At 40.1% G+C, this 26,666-nt stretch overlaps 1 protein-coding gene across 5 annotated transcripts; it reads right to left on the reverse strand.

Annotated features, from left to right (window-relative positions):
* Nucleotides 1-1,729: 1,729 nt before the first annotated feature.
* On the reverse strand, nucleotides 1,730-26,666 carry LOC111261897 (dexamethasone-induced Ras-related protein 1). 5 transcript variants are annotated; one of them, XM_086968881.1, is made up of 6 exons: nucleotides 26,243-26,666; nucleotides 11,901-12,005; nucleotides 11,347-11,449; nucleotides 10,085-10,218; nucleotides 6,507-6,695; nucleotides 1,730-4,105 (listed from the first exon to the last, which is right to left on the reverse strand). In XM_086968881.1, exons 2-6 carry the CDS (start codon nucleotides 11,997-11,999, stop codon nucleotides 3,950-3,952), a joined length of 681 nt encoding a protein of 226 aa, XP_086825007.1. In that variant the 5' UTR covers nucleotides 12,000-12,005; nucleotides 26,243-26,666; the 3' UTR covers nucleotides 1,730-3,949. The 5 variants fall into 5 exon arrangements, with proteins under 5 accessions (XP_086825007.1, XP_022691480.1, XP_022691481.1 ...); XM_022835745.2 differs by having other exon boundaries at nucleotides 11,901-12,013; XM_022835746.2 differs by having other exon boundaries at nucleotides 11,901-12,013; nucleotides 26,148-26,666.

A 26,666-nucleotide genomic window follows, 5' to 3' on the forward strand; every position in this document is an offset into this window, starting at 1 on the left:
CGTTTACGTAATTTTTAAACACGGCATTGTCTGACTTGGGCGTTCATCTCATGGCGACGAGTGTAAGTGAACGTATATTTCCCGTGAAATTTCAAAACCCAGCTTGTTGTTCTTAAATAATTATACCATGACTCCTTAAGCAAAAGGTATTCGACCAGCAAGAAATCTCTTTAATTAAAGATTTTAAATAAATAGTTATCAACTTCTGATTTATCCTTAAACCGTTTATTTGACATTCTCACCTCTGCCACGTGTTTGCAATATCATTATATTACTGCGCATTTTCTACATCCGCCTTGAAACTATTCTCAAAAGAACTAAGACCAATAGGCAATCTAGTGTTTGAGATATACAAAAAAAAAAATATATATATATATATATGAAGTTTGCAGTTCGCACCGTATCAAACAACATTGGATTTCTGTTAAAAGCGCATTTATATTCTCGAAATTGTTCTTTGTTTCATTTAAGCAGACGAGTCGTGTCGTCTGCTTTGAAATTATTTTGACAAACACTATATATACATATAAAAGTGAGAGGGAAAAAGTTGTTCTGCGTTAACTGTGTCAGGACTGCATTTGGGATATTCTATGATACGACTAAAAACGGCTTTGAAAAATTGCATTCATCATGTCAATTTTTTAAAGGCTAATCCAAGGGAAAGCGTATACTAACAGAGTCTATTTCAACTGACAGTATTTTCATACTATTCGTTTGATTATCCCGAGTGAAAGGCTTTGGGGAATATTTCCATTATAATAAGAATAATTAAGTTTGTCTCGAGGGTCTTTATATTATATTCGATAAATTCAAATCCAGCGTATGGGATTCTCCTCACACCGATACTTGACAACCTGACTTGAGGCATTGGTAGTCTGAAATCTAGCACTTGTGCCGCGACCTGTTTTTGAATTACTTCTACCACGATGCCTTTTTCAGCTTCACAGTTGTTAAAAGCATGATTGCATCATCCCTTACAGGTCCTGGTTTTAGGCCAATCTCGTCCCCTGACTCGTTTCTACAGATCCGCACGAAGTGTTTTATTAATGCCGAAAACGAAAAAAAAAAAATAGCTTGTTACAGTTCCTGTTCCTTCTTTACGTAGAAGATTGCGTGGATGTTCTTGGCTTAGTCGATTACTTATTGATACGTTGCTGTGCGTTATGTATCATTTTCAGCTTGTAGATGCAACTTTCTCCAGTGATTTTTGCAAACTTTATGCATGATGTTTCCCGTTTTCGAGTTCCTGATAGAAGCGTGCTTAAGATTGATTGCTGTGCATCTGTATTGCTTCTAGTAAACGATGCGATGCGGGCTAAATGGTCCCGCTGCGAACGAGCGGGTTTATAGAAGCGCTGTCAGCATGCCGGCTGTGGCAGTCCGACAACTTCCTGCTGACGCGGCCCGTATTTCCACCCTGGTTTAAATCGATTCCTGTAGTTGCTCTACGGCACTGTGTATTCCGTATGCTGTAATAATAACTATGCATTTAGATACAAATTCGATGACATTCTAAACGAAAGCAAGTTTTATGGGTTTCTTGATAAGCCTAAGATTAGAATACTATAGTACTTGAACCAAATTACTTTTGCTGTTTCTGCTAAGTCTCCATACAGTATATGCAATACATGGCCTCTTACCAGGCCAGCAAATCAACACGATTCGTTCATTACGATCTTCGCATTTGTTTTCAGTTTGAAATATACCAAAAATAAACGACAGGGTGAGGTAAGGTGGGCGAAAGTTTATTTAATCTGAGAACATCTGCTACAAGAAGAAGAAGAATTACAGTCATTAATGATTTGTTAACAAAATATCAGTCAAAGACATTTAATTCGTTGGCCCATATGTCTCCATTGCTATAACGTAGACTTGCCCATATTTCAATTTGCTAAAGGAAAAATCCAGTAACAAAAATAACACCTACGATAACTGCACCTTATCGTCCTTAATATTGTAATTTTCAGCTATTAATCTTATCTGCATTTATTAGAGTTTGACAATGTTTACGCTTTATAAAATGATCCGTGGAGCGAAACATTGAATGTGTGAGTGGATGCAATGGATTTTCATAAATTACAATTATACCTCAGAGTCGGGTTCTGTATCGCTTCTAGTAGCGCCTATCTATCTTCCTCACCGATAGCTCTGGACGTAGTCGACTATTGACAAGGCTTAATTGTTGTTTGTCAGCCGAATGTATGGGGAACGTTACGCACCATGTTGTTATCAAGCTACTGCTCAAAGAATAGCAGACGCACGTACTTACAAAGCGGGAAATTCAAAGTTGAAACTAGCCGCGCTGCACTCTAATAATAATAATAATACTATTCGCAACGGGAAAATATATGAAATGATCCAAGTCACATGGCTTTATTTGATGGATCTCTATATAACGGATATTGAAATGGACGTAATAAAGGCTGCTCTACAATTGATACCCAATAGCAGATATTTCTTTACCGAGAGTTTTCTTTTCTCGCTTAGCTCATATATAGTTTTAACTGGTCACTTTATGAGGCCAAACAGATACAGTTATTCATGAGAAAAAAAAATGAAGAAGTGCGTGCTTCGAAATTCCTTCTACCCCTATACAGGCTGCCTGTCAATTGAAACTTCGATCAATATTCTGCCCGTCTGTCCAGAGCACAAATAGCTAGTTGCTATTTGCAGGCTGGTATGTATATATATATATATATATATATATATATATATATAAATGCTACGATAGTGAGGACAGCAAGCCATAGTACTAGAGACGCTGTAGTATCAATTTATTAAGTAGGTCGTTTATTTATTAACTTCTTCATTTTTTCTACATTAATAATTATACTTTTGATTTCTAACATATACATCGTGTTAGCACGGTGCAATTTTTTTCTCAGTATCATTATCAGGCGAATGTCTGAACCCCATAGTTCGAAGCCAATAAGGTTTTTGGCATATTTTTTCCATATTCTTCAAAATATTTTCGTATTGTACTTAGCTGGTTGTATTTTCGTGTAGATATCCATGTGAATGATTTGTAAGCTATATGCACGCGTATGCTGTATATATGTGTCGCATGTATAGGATTTTCCGTTTTTTTTGCTTCGTTTATTTATCAGTCTTATTTTCGAAAGACTTCGGTTCACGCATCTTTCCCTACCTTTCTCTAAGCGTTTTTCCAGTATTGAATGTTTATTTGTTTTTATTTAATAAAAATTATATGCGAATGACTATCATCTATGCAATTTTTGTGTGTTTTTCATTTTCATTTGGGTAATTAATGTAAATTTTCGATATTATTCGGCTTATCGGAAGAAGCAATATGTCTTATTTTGGGTATAGGTACTTTTAGTCTTTTGCCTACCCCCAAATACCTCATAGCGAATGGATGATATGAGCAGTAGTTCTAGGTATTTTTGTCATTATCCTCTATGCATTCCTTTGGTTTTGCTTCGCTTTTCGAGATTCAAGGTCGACGCTAAGGAATTGAGATGAGCTGGAAGTTGGGTGAACGTGTTCCTTCGGTCCGCAATTGGATAAGAAGTGGACGTTAGAAATAGCGACTTTTCTTAGAACATGGCATCGACACGCAGCATTCGCCTCTATGCAGGATATCTAATTTTTCTACGGCTGGCTTGCAAGTCCGCGATTCTTCTTGGACTTCATCGTGTTTGCGGCGTTATGCGCCCTCCGTTCTATTGGTGTCCGTTAGTTTTCTAGCAGACATCTTAACCACTATTATTGACGTATCTGATGCCTCGATTCCACTTGTTTTTTTCCTGGTTATTGTATACGAGTTATATATGCTGTTCATGACATTTGGTGATGATTCACTGATTTGTTACGATGAAAATGAAATACGCCGAAACCACTTCGAGGCCTACCCGGTAAATTCGAAAGCAAGCGTCGCGCCGGTTAGATACGATCGATATTGCCTTAGGGCTTCAGAAGTTCGATTGGTTTATGATACGTTGCAGGAATTTCGTTTAAGAAGTGTTTGGTCCCTAAGGGATGGCTGGGTATTGTGAACTGGCAGAGACTTTCGACGTTGTTTCTCGAGAACTTTTGGCGTTAGCTCCATCGGGATCTTCGATATATTCATCAGTTTTCTGAAGATCTGCAACAATAAAGCAATACGCTTTACGTTACGATATGCGCGTGTACGATATGCTGGCTATCCCACGTAATAATACTATATAGCTGAATTTTTGCTTGCCATACAAGCTGACAAAAAAACACGCAGCAATAACCGTAAGATATATACAGGGATATAACAAAACTCTATTCCGTTGGGATCTGTGATACAAAATTGGAATTGAACTATGAAGCTTAATAGTGGCCGGTATTTGTGAGACAATTCCAATCGACACTTCGTACTTTTATTTTTATTTGGAAGCGATTAATTTTCTTTGTATTTGCGGTAACTGGAAAAACCCCGGTAGATCCTCATTCGTGTATCAGTCGACCACTAAAATTGGCCATGTTCCGTAACTCAATCGTCGAGTCGATCCCTGAGAGCTCATTAGAATATTGAATTAAATTAATATACCATATTACCATAATGATTAATCACTGGCTCGAAGCACGATTGTCGTCAACAAGCCCAGTTTTACGTCTACGGTCATCACTGTCATCCAAAATAATGAACTTCGAGTGAAGATTACGGTGTCTCTTGAATTGTTCCTTATGGTTAACGAGCAATCGCACTCCTGTGCCCCCTACTAGTTGTAGGCGGTTACGTTGTACGCAGAGCTTGGAAGAAGGACCAAATTTTCTTCTAGTGAACACACAGAACACGAAATCCGAGCAAATTTAAAACAATAATAGGCGCGCGATTTCTATTATAAATAAAACAAATAGATTCCTTTTAAATTTCGGTAAATTATAAATTCGCGGACGTCCCAGGTCGTGTTACAGTATTTTTGTACAGCAATATATAGCTAATACGGACACTGGTTGCACCGCAAAGTGGCCAATTACTATGATCAATTTAAAGGTTTCGTATACGAACGACTCGAGCACTCATCGTAATCATTGCATAACGTTTGCTCTGTGATACTTTATTGTAGTACGATGCCTTCATGACTGAGTACTCTGCGTAAACGAACATTACAATGTATAGCAGTGAGTTCAGCCGTCAAAGCATCATCATACGACGAGAAATTATTATGGTCTCGCCCAATAGCGTCTCTCAAGTAAGCATGCTCCCACTCCAGGAAACTGGCAAACATTGAAATCTCGTTCCATCATCTGATCGTATTGGGAACGAAAAGCCGAAGGTATCAATCGATCTGCTGTATAACCGTTTCGGATAACATATCGAACATAAAGACATATATATGTATGTCATTATTTCGTTATACTTAGTGGTATACAAAGATACTCTGACCGGCGACTAGTTTCCTACCGCTTCTGACCATCCAAAACTTGAAGCTGTGATCAGCTCTAAACAAATTATAGGTAGGCAAAAGCGTAAACATATGCGAATTAAATCAGTTAATTGTTAATCCGACTGCTCAGAAAAAGCTGACAGCAGACGTTGCAAATCTATTTGGCCTATCTATTATCCGTCGGTTATATGCTGCATCTCGCCAAAGTCGCCCTGAGTATCGGGACTGATACGCTGCTCTGACTATAGACATTAAACATAAGCAGCTTTAGAGAACATTAATGAGTCTTCAGAAAGATCAACTAGATCTTCTGACACGTGCGGAAATATCTTATAAGTAAACCGTCGAACAATCAAATCATTTTAGAGTTTTAATGTTGGGTAAAAATACCCATAACTGACTTAGTCGACAGCATAATAGCGCCCTACAAATGATAGTATACTGCAATTATTCTGTTGTATAATAACTAGACAATTACGACCAAATGGTAATAGTGAGGAATTTTTGCGATGTATCAGAGATGCTGTCATTACGTTACAATTTCCGTAAAGCGTATACGTAAAAATTGTATAGAAGAACAGAAAATAACTTGTGCAAACAAGTACATTGCTGGTATATAATCGTGCTTAGCAAACAGTTTGTGTAGACGGATACATAGGACGTTCGGAATATAGCACGAAGTGTAATGCAAATATTATTTTGTAAAATGTCATGAAATGATCGATGATAGGCCCAGTTACAGTTAGCCTTTAATTAGAAACAAAAAGTGTAGATGGCTGTGTGTAGATCTATTTCCGACCTTAAAAGTCTGAAAGCCAAGTGAAGTCATATCTAGATCAGAGATCACTACCGGATTTCATCAACATCTATAGCGACAGCTATAGTTTACTTGACACACTCAGAACATATATGAGCTGTCTCGTTCCACATAGCACTGCGTAAGAGTAAAAACCCAACATTGTTTAAGTATCTTGTTAAAAAGTGGTTTCGACCATAAACTGTTTGACCCTGCCCTAACGTATGCCTCCCCACTATACCCCCAAAACTAGCAAATCAATTGTAGGGAAAGTGTGAAGAAACAAAATTTTTTTTTAGGATATCCATCAATGTATGCTCAGAATAACTCACCTGCAAAATATTCACATTGGAACGAGCTGACGTCTCAATGAAACCATGTTCCCAGTCAATTTCAACGAGGGTCTCTGCAAGTTCTTTCTTAACTTGCCTTCGTTCTTCAAGATCAGCTTTATTACCAACCACTATAATGTGTGCCTGCCGATTACAGTATTCGAGAACTTCGTCACGGAGTGCTCGTACCTATCATAATAGATATAAGAATGGATGATTATGATGACTATGGTCAAAATATAGCTGTCAGGAGCAATATCACCTAAAAAAGTTTCCGAGAAGGAAGTCTTCTAGGCATTCGGTATAAAAATCGGAGACGGCCTCACAATGGATTACTATCTAAAAAAAGTATAGGCATGAACGATTGTCTCGTTATTTCTCCCCTTCAAGTAAATGACCCAATACGCAAAGCGATACGAGAGAGGGCTATACAGAAACGTTTTTTTAGCAATTCAACATGGATTTAGTTAAACCTTTCTTAACAAATTACGGCATACCCCAAGCAGAAGCAGAACATATGTTTTATTCTATAGATGTGCTTGGGTGTTACATTTGCCGTAGAGGATGACGGATGACAAACCCATGTTCGTGCACGTAGATTATAAAAACTCAAGATCATACACACGTTCATGTCTCTTTCGCCTGCCATTGTACAACTCGGCTCTTTCATCAAGTATTTCTGCTATATGAAAGATAAACATAAATGGAGACCTTTTAGTGCCTAAACAATTATGTTGAACTTGATACGACAGTGTTTCTTAGACTAGCCAATATCAGATCACTACGCCTCGTCCTAAGAGCAGGCAAGAAAAATAAACTGACCTATTTCTCGTTGCTTATGGAAAAAAAGACGTCAACTAATGATCCTTCTCCTGTCCGAAGGTAAATACAAGACCGTGGCTGTTCGCCTTCGCCTATACAAAACGCTGGCACAAATTACCACTGACTTATATTGAAGATTAGCATCAAACTATATTATTATGGAAACAGAAACCAATTGCATGCTAATTAGGCTTCTCTTTCCTCGAAGGCTCTATTCAATGGTCCCCTTACAAAAGCAACTTCTTGATCCTGCCGGCCCTTACGAAATACGATACTGTTGTATATAGTCAGTTACTTCGTTTTGCCACGGACGGCCGTTTAACTCCTGGTGATATCATCGTTAATATGACTTACAGGGGTGGTTTTGGACTTTAATCTTGAAACCCCTTTCCTGAAAAGCGAAATTTGTTAGCGTTCCAATTATATATAACTTGCCTTCATCAGCTGGTATGTATATTTGGCTATACAACGTTGCATTAGACCGATATATTAATGATGTTGTTTATCAATTATAATGAAACTTGTCTAGTAGAGTAGAGTGCATTTCTTTGCAAAGACAATGTTATACTAGCTTCGATAATTGGATATAATTATGCATACCTATTTTTTGGTTAGCTAATTATGTGTGGGGCAGAGAGAAAGAGAAATTAGTAAAAGGATACGGAAAGGCCTCAAGTTATTATAGCACCTTACAGGCGTCTATGGAATTAGAGGAAATATTGGCTAACTTGCAGACCATCTTGCCCTTGCTCGTGCGTGTATCTTTGCCTGAAAAACGCTCAATTCTACTATTGGCTTTTCAAATCTTACCAGAAAGTTCACCTCAGCTTCGTTAGTATGTTAGCATAGGAGGAAGCGCATTGCAGAGCAAAGTCAACTGTCTGCCCAAGCATTTAGCTTTGTAAAATCAGCGGTCATATGCATTAACAGCGGCAAACCCAGAGGCGGGAAAACCAAGTAAATAGTTTGAAGGTTATTGCTAAAAATAAATTAGAATAGGAAAATGCAACAGGACACTTGAACCTCCTGACAATTCAGGATAGCCTTTTCTGCTTGTTTGCGTCGTCTGGAAAAGGAGTTCCAACTATTTCGTGCAAAATATGGAAAATAGGATTTTCATATTGTATGCTGCTTTTTATAGCTAGCAAAACCTTAAATTGGCCCCCATGGCATCCTTGGATATGGTTGTTATGGGATGGAGGGTCATCCTTGTCAGATATCCCTGTTGATGACGGGGCTATGAAAAAGACCACCTCGAAAAGACTCTTGAATCAAGCACTTCGTCCACATGTAGATTTACCATTGCTTCCTTTTTCCTTAAACGTTTGCTCTGATTTACCCGAAAACTTCCATAACAATGAAGGCATATGCAGAAATGCTATTCTGTAGAGTATGGGCAAGCTACAGAAGCTTACGACGTTTTATTAATTACGGCTTCTAGCCTTTTAGTTCTGGAAAAACAGATCAATACCGTTAAATTGCTCTCAGGTTCTGCGACAAACTACAGATTGGGACAATTATCATGTTCAAAGTTCCCAAGCTTAAACGCTGAGTATCTATCCAATTGAGTTGCTATAACCAAAATTGAGTTACTCAGTCAGCAGACAGGATCAAGTTGATGCCCACGTAGTTTCTGTTTGTAAGGATCTTACCACCCTCTACGCTAACTTCGGGTGAGAAAATAACGGCTATTGGCGAAACAGCAGGTGGAACTGACTCGACTGTGTAATTGGCCTCTGAAACAGCCTTCGCGTTGATTTTACTGCAATGCAGCTCTGGAGAAGTTAAACGAACCCTTTAACTTTGTCGCCCCTTAAATTGCCCTATTTTTTCATATTGAAATGAGTCGTTTTCCTGTAAAGCGCAACAAAAGGTCATACTAAACCTAATCACTTACTGAACTTCTTCTATAGCCAATTCTACAACATGCCCTAGTATCTTTATTTAGTCAGACCAGGAAGTGCCATATAAGCAGTCCGGAAGCAGAAAGAATTACTATATTCGTAGCTTATTTCCATTGATGCTATAAAGCTCCGACTTTGCCAGTAATTTGTTTGGTCCAAAATCGAACCTAGGCAGTCTAAAGGAAGACCAGTGCTGTGCAATTGTCAGGCTCTAGTTACTATTCATAATATGGTGGCTTGGGCTGTTCGACTTCGTCTACAGCTTTTCTGAAATAACATGTCAAAATGTCTTCTAATTGACACACTTTCAACCTTAAAATAGGTGTACTTTTGCCATGAAGTATTCATAGTACTTCAATGCTAAAGGCACCCTAATATTCTATATCATTATGCATTTTAAATGTCGTCACGACCGTTTTCAGATTCGCATGTTTTTTATGGCATAGGAAAAGAAACATAAATTAGAAGTAACTTTTGTCGAATTTTGAATTTGGTAGATTTTTCGTTTCCCAATTATAGACCGAGGTCGTCGTTCAGCGCAGGAATGATCCTGGTCATGACCACTGCGTTGAATCTACTACAGTCACATTTCCACGACTAGACACGCTTATCTTTAAAGTATATAGGCCGCTTTTTGTCTGTTGTAAAAACTAGAAAATCAGACCCGAGCAAGCCAGATCAACATAAAGCGCTTCGGTGCCGAAGGGCTTATGTTGATCAAATCAACACTGGATTTACTCGGCTCTTCCATTTCACATGGTGTTTTACGTGTTAGTGGGATGCCCTATAGCCGACTGAAGTGTCGAAGGACAGCCATTGCTTATGTACGATTGTGCCATAATTATTGTTTACCTGTTCGAAGGACTTCTGACTATCAATCGAGTAGACGAGAATAAACGCATCGCCTGTTGTGATAGCCAAGCGTCTCATGGCCGGAAACGGGTAAGAACCAGCAGTGTCGACAATGTCCAATGTCAACGATGTTCCTGCCAAAGTAAACATACATACACACGCATTAGTCGTATGTTGGACGCAGGCCTTTTATATGCGAGCCAACATACATTCTATCTGGCTTTCATATACCACAACGAACAGTCAGTAATACCAACGTTTGACGACAGTGGCACTTTTTGCGCTGATTGCTATTCTTACAACATAAGCATTAATCTTGTCACAGTCGCTCTAAGCACTGATCTGGCTATTTATATACTATACCTAACTTTGTTTATAAATATCGTAGCACCGTCTTCCGCTATTGGGGAGGTTAGATCAACAGATCCTCCTGTGCTTGTAGCCATGTTGAATCTCACTAATCAGCATTTATGCTGCCCTTACAGAATGATTGCTACCATTCACCATCGTTGTAGATACTATTTCTGTTTGGATATGGCCTAGAGCCATACGAAAACACATCACTCTCTGAGATCGTGTTGGTCTAGTAAATGTATTGCAGCCGGTCTCCTGAACTGCTGCGGGTTTTCGATATCATTATTGTAACACGGTAACCATTGCTGCTGACATTGTCGCCGTCATGAACGAGGTTCTGACGTAATCGTTAAAGATTAATCAACCTTTATATTATCGTATGGAAAAAAAAATCAGTAGCTTTTAAAAGGTGCCAGGAGATCCTTGATCCCTTGATGCCAGGGGCTTGTCAATCGGCGCCCATATTCTCGATCCTATCTTTGCCTAAACTCTGAAGGTACTCGCTTTACCTGCGAAAAGATGGGAACCTACTGCAACTAGTAGCTAACTTCCTAGTAGCCCAGATAAGCAACTAGAGGTGTCCTCTACATTGTAAGTGGTATTCTTCTTATACACGGTGGTATTATGACGTATACTGCAATTATGTAACCATACATACCGTCACTGTTAGGACCAAGTGAAGAGACTGTAGTATTTGCAGGGTAACAAAAGTACGATTTTGTCTTTATTCGCTGGTAAAACAAATACTGCAGGAAATAGATACCACTGGAAAAATCACTCGCTAACGACTACTAAAGGTAGTAAATTATACGAGCTCGATTCGATCATTACGGTAGCTGGTAATACTTTGACCATCGAGCTGAAAGCGGGAATGATAGAATCAATTTATAATGCAATATTATACGTACCGTTCAGATCGAATTCTCCTTGGTGGAACTCTTCGACAGTGGCGCTGTACTTTGGGGGCATTTTACCGTAAAGAAATTGATGGATGATTGAAGTCTTCCCTACCTGCAACATATTATATAATAATATGATAATCCTGTAATAACCATGGATAGACCTCGCCTCAAGAATTCTCGTTATCGCCAGCGGTGAACAGGCAAATAGAATAAAGGGATTATCTTAAAAAATATGCATAAGGCGATATAAAATAAGGACAGAAAACGAGGAAATAAGTGTTTCACTCATGGGTCATGATTTGTTTTGCTTGGCTCAATTGGTATTTTTCTAGTTGCTTTAATAAATTAAATAGTCGCGTTGTAATCCATCGAATAGGAGGCTGAATAAGATTATGGATAGTAGATCTGACATAAGACAAAACAAGGATCTGCAACGGCGAAATCTTTTCCCATTGGCAATTCTAAACGTAGTTTCAAAGACTAACCCAGATTATCGACAGGGTATTGCCTGATACTGAACTAGTAACCTAGGCCTTCGTCATTTACTTCGATATGCTTACTTTTGAATCACCGAGCACGACCAGCTTGTAATGGTCTTTAGTTCGCACTGAGCATTCATCGATAGTGGGAAGCAGATCGGTTCTACTCGCCGCAGACATTTTGACCTGAAATTCTGAAAGAATATTGAAATCTGCTGCTTTAGATCTGTTCTAGTTTATCAGCTGCTTAGATTAAAAGCAGTAATAATAATAATACTAAACAAGATACTTCGTTCACCAGCTTGTTTCAGCAATTTCCTCTAGCCGATTTCACATAGTTCAATCTCTATATAACATACACGTATGCAATTTAGCTTGACATATATTGGTAGATATCTCAACAGTAGGTCCACATATCTATACTGTAGCACACACGCTCATCGCCAAAATCGTTCTCAGCAAAAGGGCCGATAACACTGTATCATACATTTATCTAAAGGATGGCTGTGAATGGCGTAGTTGGAAAACGACTCTAACTGCTAGATAGCGTCTGCTCCCTCACAATCGTCTGCCTTTATTGTAGACCTAAAGCCGTCGACAATCAGCTGGAAGGCTCCTTCAACATATAACGAATTAAAATCGACCATACTAAGGGCCTTTTATGAGGAACAACGATTTGCAGGTTTTGTAGAATGGCAACGGGGATTTATCTTGATGGGCTCGTTTATATTCCGCTAGAGCAACCTAGATGACAACAATGAGGCAGAGGTTATTTCCACTCTAGCGATGCTTCGCCACCAGATCTCTCCTTTGCCAACATAACACGATAAAACAGAGTAGCGTTCACCTTTATTAATAATAGACAGCCAAAGGGGTTCGTTATCGCGCCGGCAATATCCACTGGCTGGGCCTACAAATTGAGTTAATATTGCTTGCGTGATCCCTATCGCTTCCTAGGCATCCTCAAGGTTCAACGTAATGGATTACGTCTGTGATCAAATGGGCAAGAAAGACGTACCCTTAACACACGTAAGTGTGAACTCAAACGAGTTTTTTTTGCTCGGACCTTCTGCGCTGGTCTACCTGCGTGCAGTCCATGTGCATGATCTCGTAAATTATCGTCTTTGAAAGGTACTACATCGATTTATTAGCTTGGAAAGCCCCGCATTTAGCATGGCATACAGATATTCAGACTTTGAAATAGGCCTAGGCATTGGGTCAAGACATTGGTACGTTTTCCTTGTTACTTGCTTGTCCTTCTTTACTTTTCCCTCCCCAAGCCAAAAAACAAGCTGGAAATTTCGACCAAAAGGCTTTTGGCAGCGGGCGAACTCCTCCATTAGGTTGATCATCTCGCAGACATCACTCAAAACCCTAAACATCGTCAAATGAACGATGAGTGGAAAACAAATCGAATTGTTCCCGACCCGGTGGCAATGGAATAAAGAGGCCAAGGCCCCTAACCTTGATTGGTAGACTGCTTCCAGCTTGGCTACGTTATAAGGTAGAACGTGATGCATATAAGAATATGTGGCATAAAGGTTCTACATGCTTCTATATCTGTTGGACACTCGAAGCGTGTCGTGTGTACGGGCCAAGCAAGTGTGTTGGGGGCAATCTTCGGTTGGGAACCTAATCACGCAATCAATCATAGCAGACGAAAAGTGCGAGAGCGATTGTCATCATGCACGCATGGCAGGTATCTGCACGCATCACGGAACGTGGTCCTCTTCGAATAAGAAATTCGAACAGACGTCTTAGGAAAACAGTTTCAGGGCAATAGAAAATGAGACGATTGGGCCTGCTGTTCCCACTCATTTTAGTCAGGTAAGAGAATTTTACGCAACATCTAGGTGCTTGCCTATGCTTCTAATCTAGAGACCTGTATGAAGAACCAAACTCACTTAGAATAAGAAGCTTACCATGATTGACAAACTAAAAATAAAAAGGAGTGCCGTAGTTAATAGAACAGGAGGTCGTCATCACATAATTGAATTCAGTGCTAGAATAGATAAGATTAGTCAGCAAGAGCTTAATAACAACAATTGGATCGGTCTACGAAATTACTATCTGATATAAATTGTTAGAAAAATAAGGTATTATTATAAGAGTTTATGGTTGCGATGCTGTTTTAGCGGTTTATTAGAAGAATCCCAGGTTAGCCGAGAAAGGCCGGCTTCGATTAGGTTCTCAATGAAGGTACGAACAGGTGATTTCGAAGACCTCTTCATAGAGAACAAATAACTGGTAATACTAAACTAATTTAGAAGAAAAAAAAAAACTGTTATAGCTATCAGCGCTGTGAACATTCATAAAGATACATCTAAGATCGAAAATAAAATACCCCGAAAAAAATAATATAATTTATCCCGACAGGGGTCTCGTGGACGGCCTAATTGGATTTGAATTAATGCTACCTTAATTAATTCACTGATAAACGAGCTTGTCCCGGAGCGTTTAACAGGCGACACATTATCCGCGAAGATCGAATTTAAATTCCCAATAGACTACGTATCTCCGCAATCAATGTGTGAACTAGCCAACTTATTGAACAGTTGTAGTAGGAGTTTGACACGTACAAATTCGATTGAGTTTATGAGCTTCTAGTTTAATGGGCCCACGACTATGACAGTACGAATTTTTACCTGTTCAAAGGTCGCTTGAGAGCCCAGCTACTACGATTCCATCTGAAGGCAGAGATATTCGAAGACACTTGACAGGTTTGCCCTTCACGTGAGATCATACACATATGTATTCGTTATTCTTTAGGAGATATTTCCTGTCAGATGCGCATAGCGTGTACGTCCCACAACGATACAGCAGACGTTATTGTTATGATTACTACGATCACTGTCAATAACGTTTGTCCATTCAAGCAAGTTGCGTGGTTTGTGCCGTTATTATACACTAATAGGCACATATTCCTTTATACCGATAACGTTTCTCCAGTAAAACCAAAGGTGTCCTCTGTGTCAGCATTTGATAGGGGTAAAGCTTCCCATCTAAACGCAACAGGCAACAGATCCCTTTGCCGTCGCCGAGAGTTTGGCATGTAAAGTTATCGCGTGTTTCCTAGCAATCTATTTTCCCTGTACACATATTTCCCACATGAGCTTGCCGCTTAGCAAACACGTTCACCGTTGGAATAAATTAGCTTACCTACATCATATGGTTATTTGTTTTGGTCACACAATAAAGTAAAGCTCTGCCACCGCATAACTGGAACGTCCGTAAGAAAGAACCTAATTTCTTACCCCACCTATGTGGTGAATGAACGGCACATTTAGCTAATTTTTTCTTCGATCAGAGAAGATGAGCTTTTCAGTAAGAACTTAAGGCGTCCTCTATGAGGTCAACTCGTTCACGTGACTACTAGACGAAATAGGAGTTCTGTCTTTTTACGAAGTCGAAATTAGGGGGAACAACTCAGCGTTCTCCAAGCTGAAATAGCAGTAGTGCAAGAAACAGCTGCTAAATACTAGATTTTGCATTGCCTCAAATCGTTGGTGTGTAGTGCTGCCTGTTACACTTGCTTCTGTCGGGTTGACGGCGTAGCGGTTATGTGTTTATCCATTAAAAATAAAGACGGTTCATTTATGACAAACGTATTATTCAAAGGTGCTGGACTATCTGGTGGAACTCTTTGAAAAATGACAATATTCTTCGGCGTACCTACGCACCGACTAGCATTGCCGATTATAATGAGAAGACCAATCTATCAGCTTATCTAAGATCAATATCTGTGGAAGGACCTGTTTCGCTGGCCTCACTATGTATGCCACACTCGTGTTTCAGGCCGCAAGAAACGTGATGCGCGTTATCATCTCAGCGTAATCAACAAAATGCCTTTTTTTTTTTATTCCACGGTGCCCCAAGTCTCCTATACATTCAGCAATTACATATAGTTAACAAGGGTTAATCCTCCTACGTGAAACGATGGGCTATGCTTTATCGGTTGAGTACGCATTATAGTATACAGATTCAGTACTATGGTTATAGGAATAGCTTTGCGCGATCAATTCAAGGCTATCTAATACTAGCGACAAATGTTACTTGTCATATATTCAATGTGACGGGCCGAGTTCGGAAGCGGTTGTACACACAGTGCGCTCTGCTCTAGCCCTCTGAAGCAATATCGGGAGTACAACTGAACATTAAATTTACCTGGCTTATTTTTTTTAGTATTGCCTTAATTAAGCACTGTCTTAGAATCCGTTTCTATTTCTACAAGTAGCAATGAAGTTTGCAAAAAAATGTTGAATACAAAAGTTTGATATTATGTCTGGCGATGGTTTCAGATGTAAAAATATCTGTAGTGGAACACGAGAGTTTCTTTCGATCATAGAGCTAGGTATCTAAGCAATATCATGTGATATAGGCCGAGAAAGACAGCGGCAGGCAAAAAATGTTATTTAACGATAGGTTTACATTCTAGTGACGATTGCAATAAAGGAATGCATGGCAATCTTGTATGTGCATATAACACTAGTAGATGGATTAGCCTGGAGGCTGAAGAAATAGCTAATAAATCAAAAACGATACAGGAAGATTTAGCGCACATGTACACACGCCTTTATACTTTCCGTCCGGTATTCCAACAAATGGCTGGCTTCCAGCACGAAATGAAACGTGTGCCTGTCGATGCCCGGATTCGAACCTACACCATCACGTGTCACTAGGATCAATAGGCAAACACGTTAGACACTAAGCTGTCGCAGGTAGCTTGTATACGCCTGTACATTTCATTACGTTCTCGCGACCAGTTTTTATAATGAGTAGCGGTGGTGGTAAGCCTGGACGAAAGAGGTGCGCGAAGCTCACAAACGGCCCACACATGGAATAAGTAATAGGCCTAAAAAACGTATGAACATTTTTCTATTGCAAAAATAAACAGCAATTATTATTGTTATCCTACAACCTTTCCGGCTATGTTCTTGATCAGTAGTAGGACAAATAAACACGGCTATTTGTTATGCTGCTAATATTGGACGACTCGATCTTCATCGAATTCTTCGATTCAAATCTGGTTGGGCACATATAAATTGACGCGGTCTTGTGCTCGTAAAGTTGTTAATAAAGTAAACGACTTTACGCTGTACCTTATAACGAACTCTCGTGAGCGAGCAACATACATAGATATATGATTATTCCGGGTGTTCCAGCACTTATTAAAATAACAGAATACGCATTCAGCGCTTCTCGCCACCAGCACGATAGTGACGTAGGCCTATAAAAACTAAGCGCATAGAAGCGAGGTTTTCACCGTAATGAAATAAGGCCTTGCTGAGCAGATGCTCACTTCTTCACTCTCAGACTCACATGTATTTTTCAAAAGAGTATCGTGGCTAATTTACAGACTCGTTATCGTACGAGTGATAGAAAAATACAAAAATAGACTGTAACGCAATACCGTGGAAGTAGATTGTTTCAATGATACAATACGAAGGGTTGTCTGTGTGCGAACAAGAATCATTAGCTATGTTCAACATGTGTTAAGTAGTTTATTGCAATAAATCTATCAAATACTGCTCGACGAATTCTACTAGACCGATATACGGAAGCCCCGTTTCGTGATTGACGATCAGCGCCCCCTTTGTTTTAGTTTACAAATTGATGAAAGTTGTGTGGTAGGCTAACGAGTTTACAAACTATTTGTATTGCGATATCCTGCCGGGATGTCAATTCATCCTTGCAGCCCTCTAGCTTATTCTATATAGGTTTGCTTCAAGAGCGACAGACCAGTCCTATATTCCATTAAGGGCAATAGTATATATTTTTTGACGACGGCTTTCCTAAGCGTTCGAATGGTGTACTTTTTCTCTCAAGTTGATATCTATACCACAGTTTAATTGTTAGCTCTGCTGTCTTATACATTGCTTGTGTTGCTGTGCAGGTTCTCATGTTTTTCCTTGGTCCTTCTCAGTCGCCTAACCTATTTCCGTAATGACCCTTGCCTTATATTCTTTCTCGTATCAGACAACCAGCACTAAAAAGGTGAAGGGTTTTTCTGACGTTACGAGACAGAGAACCACCTCGAACAGCAGAACGGGCGCCAAACCGATAAAGATACAAACGGCCTAGATATGAACCTTTACCCTGGTGGTACCTTCCTTCGACGGCCATTTGTAGGCTACACTAAGTAGGACAATCACATATCATCCACTCTCCAGCGTTTTGTTATGCAGTAGATATGGATGCCACAGCGGCAATAGAGGTGCAAGCGATCGCAGCAATGCCAAGCGGGGGAGCGCAGTAAGTTACGCGCCGTGAACAGGCGTCACCGTAGACATGCGGTGCGTGGCTTATCTTGTATGTGCAACCTTACAACCACAATCCCCCTTACACTAAGCCCATATTCTGCTTCAAGCAGAATACCAGCCACACGGAGCCATACCACTTGCCAGTCGTAAGTCGTCTCCAAGCCTTTTAGTGGAATTGGTGGATCTTCTCTCTAAGGTCGGTTTGCTTAACACCCATTGACGGGGTCTCTGATAAATAGCCTGGAAACAGCACAGGCCTCGACCCTTTTACTCGCGCGTCGTGCAGCGTGCGTCTGCTTATCTGTCGTGTGGCGTCTGGCCAACCTACATCGGGCTCTGACCGTGTTGTCGGCCCCTAGTTAAAAAATCTCCAGCGTCAAAGCCGATGGTCTTATCTACTTGTTAATGCTGCTAAGACTTGCAACTGGTTTACAAAAGGGGAATAGACTACGGTAAGAATAACACATGAGAATATCTATTCATTGTGAACAGGGGTGGATTCGCAGTGGAAACGCATCCGCTTAACGCCTCATATGCGTTCGACGATCACAGGACCGAAGTACCTACCGGGGAAGGCATCCATGTCATTTATCACGCTACTAGTATTAAAGAATACAACGTGAAGCGGTGAAATGTCCCGGTGGCCGAAAATATACATGGCTACAAACGAGCGAAGGAGAAAGACCAGGGTTTGTCATCCTACCAATGCTAATTAATACGATATCATTGTACTATACTCGTAGCTCTAAAGATCTAGTAAAAATGCGTTCCTTCAAAATCTTACCCTCTGTCGTATTGGGCATAGCGTATATGATCAGCATGTTATAGTGTATGATAGCATAACGTGCTAATATAGTTAGCAGTCAGTTGAGCAGAACAAAGTGAAATATGCGAAAAAGTTGTTACTCTTAGAGTCGAATTAAGTTAAACTCAACTTAAAGTTGCATGTAAGATTTAAACTAATTAGAAGTTTATTTGTAGGCAGAGTTTCTGCCAGTGCCAAAGAAAAACAGGAACATCGGTTAGGCTTTTTAATCTCTCTATCTATACGAGATGACACAATCTTATTTGTCGCTGTTCTAGCAAACATCAGATCAGTCCTTTCCCTCAGCCTTTCATGCATTAAGCCAAATGGCTATATGTATTACTTGCTATCAGTTATTTTGTGTTGTTGCGAAGGACCATTAAAGTAGTTGTTCCTTTTGTTCAGACCTGCTAAACCCACATAATAGCTCCTTGCTGCTGTTGTTGTTGTTGTTGTTGTTGACAACAAACGATACTTTTAGCGAATTTTCTCCCATCATAAGCGACGGCCCGAACCCGCTTCAAATGCCCCTATTTGATTGAAAGCTAGACGAAGCTGACTGCTCGATCGATCAGTCCGATCAATCCAGTGGAACTGATTGTATTATGGCTATGTGCGGGCACTCTGCCGCGCAATATTTAAGCGACGAGGGAAAGCCGATCAGAGAAAGGCAAATGGAAAGAAATTCCTTTCATTTTCCGGCACTATTGAATGCTATCTAATGTTTCCGGAAACAACTCAGCGCCTTCTGAATTTGAAGCTGAAAGATCTAGTAGAGTAGACGGGATAATGGAATACGCATATGTAATATCGGTTCGTGGACAAATATAACTGTGCACCATAACGTAATATTCTATTGTAACTTCTTCTATGTTCCCTGCTGTCTTGAGTGAAACTAAGGGGACCACAGCGAAGGCGGTTGCAGCTTACTTATCGTTTCCCTTTTCCTCACTGATCTTTTTCGATGGTCATTTACCATTGAAAGGCTTCTTTGCTATTTAGCAAATCTGACATCGTTTCGTACAAGCTATAAAATGTTATTTATAGCTTAGATTATTCACCTATAGTGTCCTCGTCGCTCGTGTCGCACCCGCTCGGAATTGTTTCGATGATGCTCTGAGTAAGCTGAAAGGCGAACGAAAAAGGCGAAGGTCAAAGCTGCCGTTTCCTGTTACTAGGCAAACCCATATTTAGGCAAAACCCAAAACAAGATTTACAGTACTCGATTACTAACAACAAAGGCAAAGAAAAGGAAAACAACAGACAAAAGCAGACATTAGTTGTGCATCATCGTTGAGGTTATTCAATGCAATACAGTCTTGAAGCGGAAAAATTCCGCGTTGCTATCGTTCCGTGCTATGGAAAACTGAGCGTAATCTCAAGTGCCGTTAACGTATGTTTTTTTGTGTGAGCGTGCCAACCAGAAATAGGCCGAACACGAATAATGACACGTCAAATGACGATCTTTGTGACTGCTATATTGCCCACAGTATAAGGACCATAATACTTAAGCCTTTGTATGATACTACACGGATAGTAATGGTCACATCATGGGGCAGATGTAGCATCCGCAGGCTATCTACACCGATCTTAATAATAAACGCATTCTGGAATAAAGCTCCGAAGCTGGTACATGCGTCGCCTGCTCTTTCTTATCTACTATGAGATTACTTGTCGCCTCAATGTTAACTTTGATCGTGTTTTCCATTTCTGACCAGCGTCGCGTTCTTGTCTTTTCGCTCCCTTCCCGACATGTCAAAACGTCGTATCAACCTAAATCGATAATCCACTGTTTGTGGAAATTGCTACGGTTTGCCAGGCTTATCACCGATACGTCTGATAGAACGACAACGAACTAGACCAGCTCGTTTGTGGCGGCGAAAAAGGAAAATCTTGGCTATGTATACAAACCGAAATAGCCCAAATCATATGGCGCCAGAATAAATTATTTTTAAAAAGCAAGTAAGGTATTCTTGTTCGCGCCATATAGTCAAATATGCTGTAGAAATACAGACAAGAAATACCTAATCATTTATATATCATAATTGCGATATGGGTAACGGGTTTTCTCGATAGTTGCCAATGGACGGGGCATTCGTAAACGCACATTCGGCCTCCTTTCTGTCACTGTCCTTATAACAAGCTCACCCTAGGTGATGCTGCTATGAGCGAGCTAAATTTTTTAGAATATGGAGCGATAATCCCTTTTGGCGATGGTATTACGCGAAACGTTTCTTATGTCCCGTGTCCAGACAGGCTTTTACAGTAATACGCGAGCGAGAATCAATACCGGTACACTAGGACGTGTCCCCTCGGATGTGATAAGACAAGGCATGATACCACATGAACGCATTCACAGCACAACTGCTCCTTTGTCGAAGACACGCAATCAAGATCGGAAAAAGGCTAGGGCAGATAGTGTGGCACGACACTTAGGAAAGCAGTAACTGTATAAGGGAATAAAGAGTGGTTGGTCCGTTCGCTTCCTCCACTCGCTTTTCCTCTGCGTTAGCCTGCCAGCGTATCTGATCTTCTTTCACGTTTTTCCATCCCTGTATGTGGCTGATTGCTGTCGTCAGTGTCACTGTATGATCCTTTGTGCATTCCCGTTTAACAGCGTATCGGCAATTGCCGACCGCGTATCAGGTCTTCCAGCTAGGTAGGCAAAGGACGCGCTCACAGTCTTCCCATAGGAATCGTGTTCGCCAAAAGAAACTATACAATATACCTGTCTCATATAGTGACTGCTACGAATTTACGATCTGTGCGCAATCTTTTTGTTTTTGCTGGACATGTACACGCCTATCTCGTGTACAGTTGCGACTGATGCAACAGACAAGGCCGAGATTCGACTAGAGTTTTATCGGCCGAAAAAATTCCCCGAGAAGAATGGAAGATAGCGTAACTAACTAAAGGGCAAATTAATGCCAACACCAACTGAGATTGGAAAGAGCGTATACGCGGAAAAATATATGAATAATATATACGTTGCTTTTGTAGGAATGTGATTTGTTTCACGCACATTTTTCCATAAGTGTTTTCATCGTTGCCCCAGATTATTTTACCATTACACTGTGCGTATGAAGCATATGTTGGAAAAGGCCACAAAAAGGGACCGCAGTAACCAGAAGCATGAAGGCCAAATACATTGTGTATATCAGGTAAGTTTGCTTACTAATTCCCAGGAACAATGGGAAGGTCCTATTACGGGGACCAACATAGGTCTGTCAACTGTTCCGTTGTCTGCGCCGGCCTCTTTCCGTCTCCAGGAAGCGTGGAAGGCGGGTATTTCGCTCTGCGCTCTCATCGTCCACGTTCCAGTTTTCCACGTCTCACCTTCGTGCTTACTCGTTCTCCGTAGCTCGCTAGGCGATCGGTGAGCGACAGCAGCTGCGACTGACTGTAGCTATGTGTACGTTCATTTGTGACGCAACATATACGCGTCGTTTAGCTCGTAGCAATGCCTCTGCAGACGGTTCTTTTGCGTTGATGGCCACAAATGCTACGATTACGACGGTTTTAGGAGCGTTAATAGTGGTGTTGTTGTCGCTTCTGGCTGGGAGCCTTTGAGAAGCAGTTGATTTTTTGTTTTCTCAATGGTGTTGTAATGGCAGTACGTACTAGTACACCGCAGTACCCGCGCGATGTATCGCCGCTAGATGCTCAGTATAATGGTCCCATAATTCTATTCTCTCTCTAGGGAATCTCTAGGGAACAGGGAAATCTCTATTCTTTGTGTGCGAAGACCTCGTTACCCTCTTCGAGGTACAAGGTGCAATAATTCACGCAATATGATGGAAACACATGTGAAGAATATATACATTTATGCATATCGAGGCATTATATAAGGTATTCGACCCGCACGCGTACTTAAGAGTTCGTAAGAATGAAGCAGATAGAAATTAATTGCTACATAAAGTGAGTGGGCGTTCGGCACTTGTATGGTTTATTAAATTCGCGCAAATCAGGATAATTAGAGCATCATATATGAAATACTGTGCTCCGCCCCATGTAAGATATTCAGTATTGAATAATATATGGCGAACGATCTAGGCCTGCTCGATCATATGGGTGAGAATACTTGCAAAGACATTGTTAACTGTGTATATAAATATATTCTCTAGTTCGATCGAGTTTTACTAAATTACTTCAGGTCATACTTTATTATATCTTCAAGAAGCCACTGTTGGGCGATGCCGGAACTTGACCCATCTGCCGGTAAGTTCGGTGTTGCGAAACGTGCGAACCGGGAAAGGATGGTAACGACGATGTTAACCCATAAGAAATTGTTCAGAGGATAGGAGTGGATATTGACACTGTTTTACAAAGAAGGATTCTCCCTACCGGCCCGATTTGGAATAAACTAAACTAAAATGTAAATTTTAGTTTAGTCGCGGCCAGTCACCTAAAGCCATGATGCAGTAGTAACACATGTATTTATTGAGATCACAACAATTACGGAATACCAGGAAGATATATATGAAGTATCTTGAAACTGAATTCGAAATGGTTATAGATTAACCAGCTACTAGGAGATGCTGTTATAAAGACTACATGATGTGAAGATTTCGGTGAAAATCCTATTTTTTTTAATATATCATCTACAATAAACTTGCAACCCTAGTGGTCCTACGCATAAGCGAGTTTTATGGTATTTTTGCAGCAAAATGAACGTGGTTATCGTTGGGCATGGACGGTAAAATCCAAAGTGTGCCTATTCCCTTTAAGATCGCATCTGTAATCATTAGATGGCCAGGACGCATTCAGAATGTTTGCCCACTTTCCTCGGCATGTACAACTAGTACAGGCAACTACTATTGAATTGGAAGAAAAGCGATCCCCAATATGCCTTAGTCTAGCGGTTAGATCTGCACCCATCACGATTCTGCCCCCTTGACGTCATGTGGGTTCGTTAGGACAAGCTGGTGGAACTTCTCCCGTGCACAAAGTGCAAATGCTATTGGCAACCGTGGTCGTAACTAGGGTTAATTTAGTAAATTAGATCACGTCTTAGGCGTTGATTGCACAAATATTCTCATAGAAGATCTGTAAAAGGTTTCGTGCGGGGCGCCCATCGGGTGGTGAGTGCGCAGACGTGTTTCATCCAGTTATAGTTTATAATAATATCTCAGTTCTTCACAACTACAAATTATTGCTGAATTAATAACTTGATTTAGCCGAGAAAAAACACAATGATCGAGCACTCTCCTTTGCTTCGTCGTTCTCCAAACAAATAAAGTTTTAAACTCATCTAGTAGAGTCATTTTAAGGTCGGGTGGACAGACATGCAAAGTTCTGATTAGCAATAATGGCGAACACCTCCTGGTCTACGAACATAAGGTAAATATACGCACTATAGCAACGGTACCACCATCACAGGATTACTCCGGGCTCTTTTCCGCAGTTCTGAGCTCCTGGGGCAGGTTGTGCATTCATGAAACGTGACGAACCTTATCATTAGAGAAACTGTATTAATAGGACTCAGTGACTTTGAAAAGGGCCAATGCAATATCTCCCAAAGGAAGCTGAAACGAAACTATAGTCAACGCTATCGGACGGGCGTTGCTCCGAAAGCGTCCAAGAGGCGTTCACCCCATTTCCAGATTAATACGAAGGCTGATTTAAACAGAGCTAAATAGTGTCACCAGAGCGTCTCCGTAGGTGAGATTTGCAACTAAGCTTATTCTATTGCTTTCCGGCTTGGCTGCCTAATTTCTTCTGAAATATCTGATCATTTATTGGGTTGCCTATGGGCGTATTCCTCCTGCACGAATATCCTACGAGGTAACGTAATTTACGGCAAACGATGTGAATAGTTCATTAGCAGCGAAGCTATTTGTTGCACGCATATGAAACGCGGCTCGATCTACTTAAACATTTTGCGGATGAGTCTGTAATGCGTTACCTATGCAGAAGAGGAAATCACCAGGAATAATTATATACCCAGGTAGAGTATGACCGTAAAAAGTTCATTTAAAATAGAGGCTTGCTAGCCACCAAGAGCATCATTCAGATGCTTAAAAGTGTGCCCTGACTAATTTTAATATTGCATCAAAGTTTAATATATGTATATATATATATATATTCCTCGATACGAATGCAAGTTTAATTTCCTCGAAACCCCCATTGAAAAATTTTCCCCACAGAAAACTACATCCTTACTTTTTGTTATATTGCATTAAATTGTCACTAATTATTTCCGAATCTCTGTGAGGTAAAGGCGGAAATTTATACAGGTACTTTTGAAAATTGTTTAATGAAAAGCGGCACCGTTTTTCATGCGTATCTGTTGCTATTTTTTTGATATCTCATATTATCCACATTGCTATTCAATATTTAATTTCGACACATATCGGATAAGGGAATAAATTGATAACACCTCATTAGATCCCTTATTGCGTATGCCCATAATTTATGTAGTTGTGACATTAGTTAAAATTAATTCGGTTCATCGTATTGGACGCTAGCTTATTTAAATGTTAAACCTTAGTGGAAAATTTGAAATTTTTCAAAAAAAAACAAGCGCGCATTCGTGTGAAAACTCGACCTAAATATATAAAATCACTCTAGCCATCCATTTTTTACACATTATATAATGTGTTTTATAATAATAATAATAATAATAATAATAATAATAAATGCTGTTTATTAGCAAAAAAAAAAAAAAGAATTCGATTTTATTTTTGGGTAAGCAACAATTTTTTCTAGGGGATTCGAAACTTCGTAATTACCAATGTCATAGATAGCGATTTTTTTGGCTTGTCTGTTCATCTTAATGAAGGAGGCAAAAAGTGTTCGTCATACATAAAGTTTTTCTCTATAAAAATATCAAAGCAGACATGTATATATTTACTTAGAAATCTATGCAGCTTCTAACTTTACGTGCGGACCAACATCACTGTCAAATGATTTTTCAAGTTGCAAAGTGTTTAGCGTGACGCTAACCAGCCTACGTTATGCCACACGCTTGAGCGGTTATACAACAATGCGCCAGAAGTTACCTTTACGAACCTGAAAATTTTGCATACAATAAATAAATAAAAAATAAATTTGAATAAATGCATACAATAAACACCTACTATTTCAAGGTTACGCTATGCAGTTGTTATTGTAGTACTTGAAACAATGGTTCTTTTCCAAGGTCAGTTAAACCGCACTAAGAGACGCTCAAACCTAATATCTGAGGATGTCACCACTGGTTTTTGGCTTTAATTTTTTCAATTAAGTTCTTTGCAAGTTCCCACAAACACAACCGTTCCATACCTGATAGTGACGCCTATATAATGACGCTTCCCTTCATTGTCTCTAGTTTTCTATTATCAGTTACTCAGTATCATTCATCTGTGAATACTGCTAACCTTTCACGAGCGTCATGGTCTTTCGATGTTGCTCATTGCGTACACAATTACATGTCTGCACTGTTTCTATTGGCTCCTTCGAGACACTCTGTCCGATGTTCTGTCGTGTCGATGTTTACCTACACAGTTGTTACACAGTTTGATTCTTCTCGTGCTTTTGTACAATGATTATTTGCTCCGGTGGATTATACTTTCGGTGCTTCTGGTTACCTTCAGCATATTCGTTCGCCACCAACAAGTGTCAACCTTGCCTTTATACAAACAATCGTAGAACTGTCACAGCATACACTTCCCATCGTTGCCGAAGCGACGTCGAAAATATGGCTCAAATAAGATCACCAACGTGCTGTGACGAATGAACTTGCGCTAGCTCTTTAACAGCCTTTTATACCGACAAGCGCATGCTTGCTTAGGCTCTGAGCAG

This window comes from Varroa jacobsoni, unplaced genomic scaffold, assembly GCF_002532875.2.
Source record: "Varroa jacobsoni isolate VJ856 unplaced genomic scaffold, vjacob_1.0 scaffold_610, whole genome shotgun sequence".
Taxonomy (NCBI): Eukaryota; Metazoa; Arthropoda; class Arachnida; order Mesostigmata; family Varroidae; genus Varroa; species Varroa jacobsoni.